The 15,106-nt window shown below is 44.9% G+C and overlaps 1 protein-coding gene and 1 long non-coding RNA gene across 2 annotated transcripts in view; one reads left to right on the forward strand and one right to left on the reverse strand.

Annotated features, from left to right (window-relative positions):
- Positions 1-15,106, forward strand: part of CNNM1 (cyclin and CBS domain divalent metal cation transport mediator 1) — a 66,391-nt gene that overhangs the window by 29,094 nt on the left and 22,191 nt on the right. Inside the window, exons 3-6 of the mRNA XM_055561064.1 lie at positions 3,371-3,511; positions 5,717-5,886; positions 7,804-7,903; positions 8,255-8,302. Coding sequence (XP_055417039.1) covers positions 3,371-3,511; positions 5,717-5,886; positions 7,804-7,903; positions 8,255-8,302 — 459 coding nt within the window. The remainder of the gene's footprint in view (positions 1-3,370; positions 3,512-5,716; positions 5,887-7,803; positions 7,904-8,254; positions 8,303-15,106) is intronic.
- Positions 4,643-6,607, reverse strand: LOC129637087 (uncharacterized). Its single transcript, XR_008707334.1, has 2 exons — positions 5,743-6,607; positions 4,643-5,479 (listed from the first exon to the last, which is right to left on the reverse strand). It is a non-coding gene; the product is annotated as an uncharacterized LOC129637087 (long non-coding RNA).

Here is a 15,106-nt window from a genome sequence, read left to right on the forward strand (position 1 = left end):
TGTTGTCAGCCCTCTCCTGCCAGGGGCTGGCATGGCAAGATGCCCCAGCCTGAACCACCGATGAGTCACTGACAGTATGCTAGCTAAATGTTTGTCAAGAGAGAACCTTCAGGAACAGAGCCAAGACTATGAAAAGGAGACCTCCTGGCCTTTGGATGGAGGAAATGAAGTGCACCTCGGATGACCTCTCTGCCCTTGTTTCTGTCCCCTGTGTTGTTCCTGGCTTGTCTCTTTGTCCACCTGGACACAGACCCCGGCATCCCTGGGGGTTCTACTCATGATTCACTCACAACAACATCAGTGTGCTGTGGAGACTCATGACATCACCCAGCACAACCTAAGCCAGACCTAAGTCGTCCTTTTAGACGCTGCTCTTGTCCTGTGTATGTTTCAACCCTGCTGCCTGGTTCCCCCCTCCTCCCTTTCACCCCTGGCTCTGGTCTAGTCTCCTCACCCTCCTCCCCACTCCCCCTCAGGAACAACACAGGTTCCTCCCTGCGATAGTGACTGATTTCGTTACTGAGTCTTATCAAAGCTTTGCTCACAAACATTACAAAGGCCTGCTTTCCTCAAAAATGGGAGTGGTATCAAATCCATGGGAGTCCCTAGGCCAGTAAATGTCCCCTCCTCCCAGTTTCATCAAGTAGGACAGCAGTCCCCATCCTCCCCTCAGAGAACCCATTCCAGATCTGTGTCCTTGGTTTGCTGGAGGCAACTGTTCAGAGACAAGCTCCTAGTAGAAAAAACTTCAAGACTCTAAGGCAGTGAGTGGTGCAGAAAGAGTGCTTCCCTTTGGGGTGAGAAGAGATCAGACCAAGGTGGGCCAAGCCTTGATGAAACATGGCAGGAGCATCACAGTGTCTGCTGTTGCAGTGGAGCCCTGGCCCGGCTCATCGCCTTAAAATAGGGGCTGATCTCTCCATCCCCCAATCCTTTCCCCCTTCTCCACCTCTGACTATCACTCTGCTCTAGAGTTAGAAATCCCAAGTGTCTCAATAGATATATTGGTGAAAATATTCACACTAAAGTGTTAGTGGCTGATGTGAATAGTAGTGACAACAGTCTAAGTGAGTAAGCTCTTCCTAGGGCATTTGTCTCAACAACCTGATACTCCAATACTCACTATTAAAATCGAAGGAATGGGGACTTCCCTGGCAGTCCAGTGATTAAGACTTCATCTTCCAACGCAGGTGGTATGGGTTCAATCCATGCTTGGAGAGCTAAGACCCCAAATGCCTCATGGCCAAAAAAAAAACAAAACGTAAAACAGAAGCAATATTGTAACAAATTCAATAAAGACTTTAAAAATGGTTCACATCAAAAAAAAATTTTTTTAATAAATAAAATAAAATAGAAGGAATGAAGAGGGAGATCAGAGGAAACTGATTCTCCAGTGATTAACTATTTGGTAGCATTCTGATGGAGGAGAGAGAGGGAATATTTAGACGAACACGTCATATAAATCAGAAGGTTACTTACTAGTAATGGAAAAGAGTGGTCTGATAGATATCTTTGCTGCTCTCTTGCTAAACCATCCCCTCTCTAAAAGAGAGGGTTATGATTTTCCCACTCTTATAAATAAGCATGAATCCTTAAGAACGGTGAGAAGGCTGAGGAGCCAGGACTACTGTGTTGCTTCTCCCCAGATCCTGACCCCCAGGACAGCTGGGCCTGGATCTCACTGTGGGATCTCACCATTTGCGGCAACCAGACACAAGGAGCCTTAAAGCTGGGGCCGGAAGTCCAAGGCAGGCCCACAAGAGAGCATTGTGGAGGAGGGCACTTTCTTCCTTCTAGAAAGGAACTCAGTCATGTGGCAGAGTGAAATCAGAAGGAGGGGGAGAGTCCCAGGGAGCCCGTCCCCTGGAGTTCTCTCCCTTTCATTTCCAGTGTGTCTGTTCAGCCTGCACTGAGAGTTTCCTGAACCGCTGTTTTGCTCTAGGGCAACTTTAGAAAAACCCTAATCTGCTTCTCTGCTTCCCTAGCACAGGATAAGATAGGTTAAAGTTTCAATATTTTACTCAGTACTAAGGGAAAGCAAGAGACATATGACCAAAGAAAACCTACCCTTTATCCCAAAACAGATTTTTATTGATTCATTTGGCTGTGTCAGGTCTTAGTTGCAGCACTCAGGATCTTTTTAGTTGCAACATGCAAACACTTTGTTGTGGCATGTGGCATCTTAGATCCCTGACCAAGGGTCAAACCCAGGCCCCCTGCCTTGGGAGCGTGGAGTCTTAGCCACTGGACCACCAGGGAAGTCACCCCCTGAAAAAAAAAAAAAAATATATATATATATATATATATATATATATTTAGAGAGAGAGAGAGAGAGAAGATTTTAAAAAGCAGAGAGAAAAATTAAATTGGAAAAAGCAGAGATTTTTTTTCAATCAATAATCACAATAGTCCTGCCTGAGGCCCACCTGGAGAACTCCCCTTTATGGATTATAGATCTAGTTGCATTTTTCTCCTTTCCTTTATTTCCCCCAATTCTCTCCCGGTGGAGGGGCCAGGGTTGAAGCAAGAGAATTGTGAGTGGAAAGAGGAGTGACCACCCCCCACCTCCTTTGGGTGGCATCCGTCTGTACCGCTCAGAGCATGGTTTAAATCAGTGGGAAGACACCAGGTGAGTCCAGCTCTGGAGACAGGAGCATGGCCAAGGCATAAACCCCCAGACCCTGCCAGAGTCCCTGATGCTAAGAACACAAGTCCCTCGTGTGCGAAGGCCTTTTTGTAAGCATACAGTTATTTGTAAGCATTTCACAGATAGATTCTGATGGGAGTCTCATAATAACTACCTGAGATGAGCAGAAAAATTACAATTAATCATTAACTTTATGGGGCTTCCCTGGTTGCTCAGACGGTAAAGAATCTGCCTACAATGCAGGAGACCTGAGTTCTATCCCTGAGTTTCGAAGACCCTTGAAGAAGGGAATGGCTACCCACTCCAGTATTCTTGCCTGGAGAATCCCATGGACAGAAGAACCTGGTGGGCTACAGTCCCTGGGGTTGAATACAGTCGGACACAATGGAGTGAATAAGCATGCAGACACTAAACTTATGAGCAGAAGAGTTATGATTAATCACTAACTCTATTGTATAAATTAAAGCACACAAGACTGTGATGCTTAGAGATGCTGCACGGCTCATAAGCAGGGGAGCCAGCTCTAGAAGCCTGAACTTGGGAGCCCCAGGCTGGCCTTCCGCTTTTCCACTGTTCACCACTTCAGTGAGATTAATACAGAGACTTGTTGACACTTTCCAGAAATCCCCATGGTCCCAAAGGACCTGTCTCAGGTGAAACCTCCAAAAATCAACAGTGACTCTGAGATAGTTGCCATCTGTCCCCTGTCCCCTGTCCCCACAGCAGACAATCGGAAAAAGCAGAGGGTCCCACACAGGGAGAGGAAGCGGCACGACTTCTCCTTGTTTAAGCTTTCTGACTCGGAGATGAGGGTGAAGATCTCGCCACAGCTTCTGCTGGCCACACACCGCTTCATGGCCACAGGTATGATGACCCTGCCCTCCTGCATCTTCACCCCAGGCAGGCAAGGCAGCTCTGGAGGGCGGGACCCAGGCACCAGTCATCCTTAACACCTTGCAACATGAGTCCAATGCAGGGACTGAGAACCTCTGTTCCAGAAGAGGAGGTTATCCTTGGGCAGGGGCAAAAGGACCCTATATTTGCTCGTTTTCAGCCTCCGATCTTCTCGGGGTAAGTGAGTATGATGCAACTCTGCTTTTCTCTCTTCTACTTGAGAAAAGAGCTGAGGAATCCACCGCTGCACTTTCCCTTCCTCTACCTGCTTCATGGTGGGGGTTGGTGGCCCAGAGGGTTCATCTGGGAGGGACAGGCGATGTCCTGTGTAGCTACAAAGGCCCTGGGGGCCAGACTCTCCAGGGGCCATGTAGGCCTGTGAGCTATGAGTTCTTCAAATACAGACATGGATTGTGAATCCCAGAATCTTTAGAGAAAAAAAAAGAAAGGATCCAAAGATAAACTTCTCCTTCTTATAAAGAAGGTAAAATTGTCTTTGAACTGTCTAATCTCCTCATTCATGCCTAATTATGTGCTGACCTAGAATGATCATACAAATTAGTAAGTTCACTATTTAATTAATCCAGCATGTATTTATTGAGTGCATAATGAATGCTAGTACTGTTCCAGATGCTAAAAGGTAGAAAATTTTAAATTGGAGCTTCTTTAGGGTTTTAAACATGTAATATAGTTCTGACTTTATAGTTCTAGTATAGTCTTTCAGTGACTACAGATGTCAACTGGATATCTGATTTCCTAGAACAAAGCAGATGTATCTGTAAATATAATGATATGCCATAATATAATAGTATAGTATAACATAACATAATAATATAGTATATAATAATATCTATTAATATGTAAATACAATGCAATGATGCTTCTTATTGAGAACTTTCCACTTAAATAATTAAGTGTTCCTGTTAACTTGAAATTTCATTTCACTCAACAGATATACATCATACAAATAAGTCAGATTAAATTCTCTGTATTTCATTTGATCATAGCATTAAAACAAAAACATTTTTAGCCATGTTCACATGGCTTACTTATCCATGTCCAACTCCAGCTGCTTTTTAAACCACTTTATTGCAATATAGTTGACATGCAAAAAATGGTACATATTTAATGTAAACAACTTGATAAGCTTAGAGATACACATACTTTCATAAAACCATCATCATAATCTGTGCCATAAACATAAACATCACTTCCAAAAGTTTCCTGCCACTTTCTATATGTGTTATTACTATTTGTGTGTGTGTGTGTGTGTGTGTGTTAATATAAGATCTTAGCAAAATTTTAAGTTCAATTCAGTTCAGTCGCTCAGTCATGTCCGACTCTTTGCGACCCCATGACCGCAGCACGCCTGTCCATCACCAGCTCCCGAAGTTTACCCAAACTCATGTGCATTGAGTAGTTGAAGCCATCCAACCATCTCACCCTCTGTTTTCCCCTCCTCCTCCCACCTTCAATCTTTCCCAGCATCAGGGTCTTTTCAAATGAGTCAATTCTTGGCATCAGGTGGCCAAAGTATTGGCGTTTCAGTTTCAGCATCAGTCCTTCCAGTGAATATTCAGGACTGATTTCCTTTAGGATGAACTAGTTGGATCTCCTTGCAGTCCAAGGGACTCTCAAGAGTCTTCAGTATAGCATTGTTCTTGGGCTGTATATGCTGTGCAGTAGATCTCTAGGATTTATTCATCTGGCATAACTGGAGCTCTGTACCCTCTGATTGATACCCCCATTACCTCCAACTCCCAGCCCATTCTACTCTCTGTTTCTATGAATTTGACTATTTTAGATTCATCATATAAATGGTATCGTGTAGTATTTGTCCCTCTGTGCCTGGCTTATGTCACCTAGCATAACATCCTCCAGGTTCATCCATGCTGTCACAAATGGCAGGATTTTCTTCTTTTTTAAGTCTATGTGCAGCTTTAAATAAAGTCAACGAGAAAATTAATAACAAAATTGACACTGTCAAAACAGTGACCTCAAATGCCAGTGCAGGTACCCATATCCCCAGAGGGCCCGAAGATGCACACTTGGGCTTAAGACACTCCCCCACCCCCACCCACCTAAGGGAATTGCAGGATGGAGCGTGAATGGCTCTGTTTATGTCCACCCTGACTCCTCCCTGCTGCCGATTCCTCCTGCCTTCACCTCCCCTAGAAGTGGAGCCGTTTAAGTCTCTGTACCTCTCAGAGAAGATCCTGCTTCGGCTCTTGAAACATCCCAACGTGATCCAGGAGCTGAAGTTTGATGAGAAGAACAAGAAGGCCCCGGAACACTACCTCTACCAGCGCAACCGCCCCGTGGACTACTTTGTGCTGCTTCTGCAGGTGAGTGGGAAAGGCTTGGACCCTCCAAGGGCAAGGTAGGACTTCTCCAGACTGAAGAGGAATGCCCATGCCTCCTCCGAGCCAGGTTCCAAGGCTGCCTTGGAAGCAAGGCCAGTTGGGGCAGGCGTTTGTCCATGACTCACAGAAGGAGACAGGTGTGACTGGCTGGCATCCTAGAGTGATGGGATCTTGATGGCATTTAGTCTGATGTCAGCAATGTTTGTGGTTGGGGGTGCAGTGGGTAACTCCCAGCCGAGAGGTTCTGCTGCTGAACTTCCTAAACTGGTGTCCTACAAAATCCCTATCACCTCTTGTCTCTGCTTGGCCATGCCCAGGAATGCAACTGTGCACTGCCTCCCAAATTTCAGGCACTCCTTGTTTTAAGCTCTTCTCTCTGTCGAGCTAAAACCTCACCATCTCTGATTTCCACCCACTGGTCCATGCTCTGCTCTCTGGAGGCACATGGAACACATCCACTCTCTCTGCCACACTTCAACCATTGCAGTCCCTTAATCTTCTTCTTAAGGGGACTATGAGGGAATAAACAAGCAAATGAGAGAGCTGCAGCATCTTCCTGGTACTCACATGACTACAGTCACCCACCCTGCCCAGAGTGGATGTAAATAAGCGGAGAGGCCTGTAAATAAGTGTCAGGCATGGTTCCAGCCCCGCCTCCTGGCCTGGCTCCACCATTAGCCCCGCCCCTATTCACAGTCTCTTCCCAGTAGAATCTGGTGAACCCTAAATACAATGATTGTCTTAAAATCTTAATTAAATTCACACTGACTTAGAAAGGCCCTCTCTGTTACAGTCCCCCTGCCAACTGTCTGCTCGGACATGGTATATGCCTCAAACCCTTCCTTCCAGATAACCTCGTTAAAATGCCTTCTCCAGAAATGGAGTCGCATTCTTTACTGTTGGAAATTGAGAAGGGTGTTTACATTGTTTATATAACACAAGGAACACTAGTAGAGTCTTATGCCTAATATAAACGTAACCATTTCCAAATAAATCTTGGCAGGGGTAAAATATAGGGGCAAGAAGTTAGGTTCAGAAATTGGAAAGACCTAGTTTTAAAATTCCAATATTGGTACTTGTTAACTAACCTTGACTCAATTATTTAATCTTTATGAGCCTCAAAATTGATTCATCTATAAAACTGGGGGTAAAAATAGTACAGGCCTTGTAGGGTCTGGGATGGATCCATGCAGTGCATATACACGGTTTCAGACCCCTAATAGCATACCATGTGCTCAAGCTTCTCACAGAATCTGGCTTTATCTCAGCTAGAGATAATAGAGATGGTCTATCAGAGAAGGCAATGGCAACCCACTCCAGTACTCTTGCCTGGAAAATCCCATGGATGGAGGAGCCTGGTAGGCTGTAGTCCATGGGGTCGCCAAGAGTCAGACAGGACTGAGCGACTTCACTTTCACTTTTCACTTTCATGCCTTGGAGAAGGAAATGGCAACCCACTCCAGTGTTCTTGCCTGGAGAATCCCAGGGTCGGGGAGCCTGGTGGGCTGCCGTCTATGGGGTCACACAGAGTTGGACACGACTGAAGTGACTTAGCAGCAGCAGCAGCAGCAGTCTCAGACTATACCACTGGAGCAGTTTATGGGGTTAATAGGGTCCTGAGCTAGCTGGACCTGCCTCATGAAGGAGCCATTAGAGTCTTCAAGGAAAGCTTGCATGTTCATGACTGGATACTGCTTTATTAACTAAGCAAGAACTTTACTGCCAAGGGCTCCTGAAGTTAAAGCTGCTGTTTCAAAACATATCTGGATGGAATTCACATTCTCCTGTGATAAGATTTTAGGTCCACTTATTATCCAAACAGAAGTACTTAGGGTCGTCTTCACTAAAAGAGCTGGAAGTGCTTGTCCACACCCTTAGCACACTTCCTTCTTTCTCCAGGGTAAAGTGGAGGTGGAGGTTGGTAAGGAAGGCCTTCGCTTCGAGAACGGAGCCTTCACCTACTATGGTGTCCCAGCCATCATGACCACTGCTTGCTCAGGTATTCCAGTTTCCAAGCCATAGCTTATTGGGGAAGCAGTGGGATAGTGGAGAAAATGCACCTGGGTTCTAAGTCGTGACTCCTGTTATGGACCCCGGACAAGCCTTTTACCTTCCCGGACTTTAGAAGTGGAAGTACATAGTAGACTGTAACATTATCCAGTGTTAGGGATGGATAGTGGTAATTTTCAATATGAAAAGACACATTTACTTTACTCTTTATACTTCCACCTGATTACCTGTTTTTGCAGAGTTGATTGGTGCTGTGGGTGGGGTGGGAGAGGGAGAATTCCTTTAAGAAGGTGTGTTTTCTGAATTGCCTCTGAAACACACTGCATCCTTCTGTCCTTAGATAACGAAGTGCGGAAGGTTGGAAGTCTGGCTGGATCCTCTGTCTTTCGTATGTATCTTTCAAACCCCTCCCTCGTCCTCCCTGCCGAGGTCCTGCCTCAGCCCAGGCCGGGGAACCGGACCAACCACTCTCAGCCTGGGCTGGGACTAACACAAATGCTGGCAGCCTCTTTGTATGCTCTGCCAGGAACACTGCTTTCTGCCAGGTACCCGCAGACCACAGGGCAGGGGGCAGGGGAGCTTAGTTTCTGAGAGTCTAGAATGTTTTCTGCTGCTTCTCTGCTCATGTGCAAAATGATGAATGCCCAGCGAGGGAGGTTGTGAGGGGAGGCACCATTTGCTGTCACCTGCCAGGGAATGCAAGCAGGTAGTTTTGTGTGCTCTGCTGGAGGTTGAACCGTTCCTTCTCTGCTGTGGTAATTCACCCTCTGTCCTCTACTTGCAAACCGTAATATGCTATTATTGTGTCTGTGGCATTTAGTAAGCAGCAACAGCAAGATCTTAGGATGTAAAGCCCAGGCTGGCACGTATGTTGCTCATCTGCTTCTCTTTGCTCATTGACCACATCTCAGCAGGTGGGGAGGGGTCTGCAGCTGGCCGTGCATGCTGATGGCAGGGGCTGGCACAGGCTTCTGGTGGGTGTTCTCTGCCCCTTCTGTACTCTACCTTCTCTCTGCTTCCTGCATCAGTTATCGTACTTGTGTTTAGAGGGCATGGCATTTGTTGTGATATAAGTGTGATCCAAAAAGCATTATTTCTCTAGATTTGTCCGTGATTCACCAGTCTGAATTTTGCATTGCTTTCAGCTCTTAGTGTTTATGGTGGCCATTTTAATGCCAAATGGGTGTTTTTTCTCATCATTAAAAAAAAAAATCTTCCATAGTGCTTTATATTGGGATTTATCAGAGGGTCCCAAAGCTTGAAATCACAATCCACAGCACCTGAAAAGTAGGTACTGTTTTAACAGAGAAACTAAAGAAATTACCTGCTCCAAATCACCTCAATGCAATTATTTACCTCAATGCATTCCAGTGGCCTGACTTGTTCAAACAGCACAATGAAATACAGATCTTAGATCCAACGTGTTCCAGGATGTCATTTCTATGTGGGAATATTGGGACAATTTACAGCATAATTTCCCATCCTGGCCCAACAGAGGGCTTAAAAGAAATTGAAATAGCTGCCCACACCCAAGGAGTGGTCCCACATATGTGGAAGGAGGGCTGTAACAAAAAACCCTGGTATGTTGTTATATAAACCAGCAAATGTCAATTAAGGTTGGTGAAGGAAGCATCAGTTCGCAGAACAAGAAGTCAAGATATAGGAGAGGGATGGTCTACAGGACCCAGTAGACCTTGGTTCTCTAAAGGAGGTCTCCACCAGCCATCACATTGGTCCTTGCTCAAGGTAGAGTGACTACTGAGATTCAAAGTGTTACCTAGATGTGTTGGCCTTTACATAAGACCAAAAGAAGTGGGGACCCTAGGGGTAAATTGCTGCATAAAGGTCCCAAGCCCATCTAATTTACATGACTTTCTTTCTTTAAAAAAAATTTTTTTAAGTAGTGGGAAAATGTTATCTGGTTCCTCCTTCCTTCCTGTCTCTAGTTCTTTCTATCAAAATCCATTTTATCATTGAGACAGAATAAACCTGCAATAGTAATCTCTCCTTCAAAACTGGTTAACTAAAAAGAAATGTTAACCTCTCTTTCCCTCCCCACACTTCTGAGCATCTTTATTTATCCATCTTCAGGAGGAAAAAGAAATCAAATTAGCTTGTAGGGATATAGAGACATTTTCCATTCTCCCCCACGAGCCCTCCACACCTAATAGAGTTAGGTGTGGATAACTGCCAAGACCACCACCACTACCCCCCTGCCCCTGCTTATTCCACGTCCACCTCTCAGCCCAGGTCCAGCCACCCAGCATCTTTCACTGTCCAAGAACCTTACTTGTAGGTCAAGGAAGAGCTTAAGGCTGGACCACAAAGTGGTGGATTCTTGTAGGGTCTCAGTCTACCTAACTAGCCCTGTCCTTGATGCCAGTCTAGAGCTTTGTCAGCCTTGAGGGTGATAAACAAGATGATGAGTTTGCCAGAACACTGGCCCTGTGACCGATGCCTCAAAGTTGAGTCTGAGGTTTTAAGTCAATCCCTCTGCTTTTCCTGTGCTGGGTGAAGGAAACACAATCAGCATTGTCTCCTTTGTCTTGGTTCTGATTGCCAGGGAACCCCGGAGGACCAAAGTGAGCCTGGTAATCCGGAGGAATGGGGCCTGAGCTCAGCATGACCAGAACAGATGCCCACAGGGGTGTGGAAGTGGGAGAGAACAAGTCTCCTATTTGCTTGACTGAGATATATTTAATTTGTAGGCCAGAAGTACTAGGATTCTTCTTGAGACAATGGGGTTTCTTATTCCAGTGTGTCTTGCAACACTAGGGGCCCATTTAAATATTCCTTGACAAAGAATGTGATTTCTTGACAAAATAAATGATTATCAGGTAGGATAAGGCTCTCCCCTCTCCCCTTTACACTATTGGATAATTTCAGGCAAATCATTGGGTGCAGCAACTAAGACTGCCAAAGCCACCTATTTCAGAGTGCTGTCACCTGCAGGCTGACTTCATTTAGTTTCTTGGAAGGGACTCTGGGAATGATCAGATAAGAGGGATAAAGACAGATTCCCTCCCGGAAATACTGCTCGATCAGTATCAAGGTCGGTGAAGGACTGGAATATTTCTACACATTCCACTCCACCCAGGCCCGAAGTGATAGCCAGCACCATTTCAGACTGTGGGAAAAGAGAAAGAAGGAAAAGGGGATAGGAAGAGAGGTGCTTTGGAGCACTTGTACTGGCTAAGAAGTGACTATGATTTAGTTTATCAAGTTGATTCACATTAAGATTGCTAGAAACTGCCCTTCCTGTGTCCCAAGGCTCTAGCTGTGCACAGTTCCTCCCCAGCACTGTGCCCACAGAGGGAACTCCTATGAGTCCGAGGCAGAAGATGGCCTCCTCTTCCTCGAGGATGCCCCCCCTAGCAGGAGCTTGCGCTTTGCTTTCAGCCCTCCCGCAGGTGAGAAGCCCTAAGGCAGTCGGGAGGGCCCGGAGGGGATGCAGTGCTGGGCTCCCAACACATATGCTGGCTCAAAAAGGCGTCTCAGACGGAACACTACCCACACGTACTCCCTGCTGGGGCACTGCCTTTCATGTCACTGGTGGGTCTCATCCCCTCTGAGATTATTGTGCATCTTTTTGGAAGAACTTCAGCAAAATCTATTTATTTTCTTCTTTCTGGAGAGTGACTTTGTGAGAAGATGCGATTTCCATGTTTCCAGAGGCAAGACTCCCTTTGGCAGAGAAATGGGATGTTGTGAAGATCCAGGAGCAGACTGTCTCACCCACTTTGCTCTTTGTCTCTCTCCTTTTGTGTTTATCTTCCCCTTCACAACTCACAAATCCTTGACTCTTTAGTGCCCGTCTCTGTGTCTCGTACCTTCGCCTTCAGCAGAGGGGACTCTCTGGCAGGCTCCCCAGGTAAACATGCATGGGGTCTCGGTCTCCATAGATCCATGGGGTTTACAAGAGGCCTTTGGTCTCTGTCACTGTCCCGCATGAAAACTAGCCTCTCCCAACAGACACACCCAGGACGTAGGCATAGCACGATGCATTGCTAATACTCACTGGTACTCACTCCCCAAGCGTTGCTGGTGCAGTGGTGTCGTTTATGAACTTAGCCCCCAGGGATATGTCTGTGTGCATCCATGTGAGAAATGGGGAGGGCTGGAGAGGAATGGTCTGAGTTTTTCCTTATCGTTTGTCCAACTGCAGAAAGGAGGGATAAGAGGTGCAGCAGATGAAAAATGGGAGAAAACAATGAAAGGCCATGCTTTATTTCCATTTTTCCTCTGTCTTTTCCTCTATGTGGTCTCTGACCTCAGTTAACCACTAACCCCACCTCATCTTCCTAGAAATGTTACTATGTAGTGACCATAATCGCTCTGGCTCTGCTCACACAAAGGATGCTATATTAAAAACTTCAGAACAACTTTTCATTAGGTTTAACCTCTCCTGTTAATGAAAAGTTACCGATTTCTTTTTAATCAGGTACAGCAGCTCCATACTATAACTCAAAGATGGGGTAGAATGTAATAAATCTGAACAATCGGTTAAGAATTTTTTTTTTCATCCCTAGAAATTGATCTCTTAGTTTCATGGAGCAAATAATGACCAAACTAAGGATTTATTTAAGTTACCCTGAAGTTAAAGCACAATCCAATTTCCCACACCCTCTACATCTGTCTTCCTTATTCCAATGCTATGGTAGTGATTCTGAGGCCCCACCATAGCCTCATCATCAAGAAATCAGTTGTATTTCACTGTGTATATAGTAGATTCTCAACATTCAAATAGGCTGAGACCTCAAACCCCAAATTTGCAACTTCAGAACTATTTATGTTGACTTATACGTTCTCACAAATCACGGTTTTCCATCAAAAGCCATCTGGTTCCCATGTTTATCTGTATAAGACAAATTAACCACCTTCTCCAATTTCATCAGTTTTCTCTCTTACTTCATGGTGATTTTCCACCAATAAATAAATTTTTTTTCTCACTTTGTGGGAGCTCATGCCTTTATGATGACTACCGGAGAATGGCCCATCAGAGATGCCATTCTGGTGCCCTCACCAGCTGAGTGGTCACTCCCACATGCCAGCAAAATTAGAAATGACCACATCATGGACCTTCAAGATCCTTCCCACGTGGGGAGTCTTGGTGAATGAATAATGTGCTCTTTAGTTTCAGCAGAAAGGGAAGATGCACATTTTTAAAATATTTTCAACTAAAAAGATCAAAGCATTAAAAAAGAAAAAGAATGAAACCATGAGAGCTGGAATATACTTTTTAAAAATCAACCGTCAGCTCATCAGAAAACCTAGTTAATGATAACTTCCTACTTAAAAAAAGGTTAGTTCTAGTTCATCAGTATAATCCTATAATTAAGTATTTCCAGTCATTCTTACTTCTGTTCCATATCAGCAGAAGAAGAAGCCTCACTCATTGGATTTAAAGAAAGCAGTTCTGGGTACATTCTGGCCCCATACTTGATTTATTATCCAGATGCATTAATTTACATATATTATGTCTTCAGTTCAGTTCAGTCGCTCAGTCGTGTCCGACTCTCTGCGACCCCATGAATTGCAGCACGCCAGGCCTCCCTGTCTATCACCAACTCCCGGAGTTCACTCAAACTCATGTCCATTGAGTCGGTGATGCCATCCAGCCATCTCATCTTCTGTCATCCCCTTCTCCTCCTGCCCCCAATCCCTCCCAGCATCAGAGTCTTTTCCAATGAGAGGTGGCCAAAGTATTGGAGTTTCAGCTTTAGCATCAGTCCTTCCAAAGAACACCCAGGACTGATCTCCTTCAGAATGGACTGGTTGGATCTCCTTGCAGTCCAAGGGACTCTCAAGAGTCTTCTCCAACACCACAGTTCAAAAGCATCAATTCTTCAGCACTCAGATTTCTTCACAGTCCAACTCTCACATCCATACATGACTACTGGAAAAACCATAGCCTTGACTAGACGGACCTTTGTTGGCAAAGTAATGTCTCTGCTTTTGAATATGCTGTCTAGGTTGGTCATAAATTTCCTTCCAAGGAGTAAGCGTCTTTTAATTTCATGGCTGCAGTCACCATCTGCAGTGATTTGGGAGCCCAAAAAAATAAAGTCTGACACTGTTTCCACTGTTTCCCCATCTATTTGCCAGGAAGCGATGGGACCAGATGCCATGACCTTAGTTTTCTGAATGTTGAGCTTTAAGACAACTTTTTCACTCTCCTCTTTCACTTTCATCAAGAGGCTTTTTAGTTCCTCTTCACTTTCTGCCATAAGGGTGGTGTCATCTGCATATCTGAGGTTATTGATATTTCTCCCAGCAATCTTGATTCCCGTTTGTGCTTCTTCTAGCCCAGCGTTCCTCATGATGTCCTCTGCATATAAGTTAAATAAGCAGGGTGACAATATACAGCCTTGACATACTCCTTTTCCTATTTGGAACCAGTGTGTTGTTTCATGTCCAATTCTAACTGTTGCTTCCTGACCTGCATATAGGTTTCTCAAGAGGTAGGTCATGTGGTCTGGTATTCCCAACTCTTTCAGAATTTTCCACAGTTTATTGTGATCCACACAGTCAAAGGCTTTGGCGTAGTCAATAAAGCAGAAATAGATGTTTTTCTGGAACTCTCTTGCTTTTTCTATGATCCAGCGGATGTTGGCAATTTGATCTCTGGCTCCTCTGCCTTTTCTAAAACCAGCTTGAACATCTGGAAGTTTACGGTTTACGTATTGCTAAAGCCTGGCTTGGAGAATTTTGAGCGTTCCTTTACTAGCGTGTGAGATGAGTGCAATTGTGCGGTAGTTTGAGCATTCTTTGGCATTGCCTTTCTTTGGGATTGGAATGAAAACTGACCTTTTCCAGTCCTGTGGCCACTGCTGAGTTTTCCAAATTTGCTGGCATATTGAATGCAGCACTTTCACAGCATCATCTTTCAGGATTTGAAATAGCTCAACTGGAATTCCATCACCTCCACTAGCTTTGTTCGTAGTGATGCTTTCTAAGGCCCACTTGACTTCACAGTCCAGGATGTCTGGCTCTAGGACAGTGATCACACCATCGTGATTATCTGGGTTGTGAAGATCTTTTTTGTACAGTTCTTCTGTGTATTCTTGCCATCTCTTCTGCTTGTGTTAGGTCCATACCATTTCTGTCCTTTATCGAGCCCATCTTTGCATGAAATGTTCCCTTGGTATCTCTGATTTTCTTGAAGAGATCCCTAGTCTTTCCCATTCTGTTG

Source organism: Bubalus kerabau, chromosome 22 (assembly GCF_029407905.1).
Source record: "Bubalus kerabau isolate K-KA32 ecotype Philippines breed swamp buffalo chromosome 22, PCC_UOA_SB_1v2, whole genome shotgun sequence".
Lineage (NCBI taxonomy): Eukaryota > Metazoa > Chordata > Mammalia > Artiodactyla > Bovidae > Bubalus > Bubalus kerabau.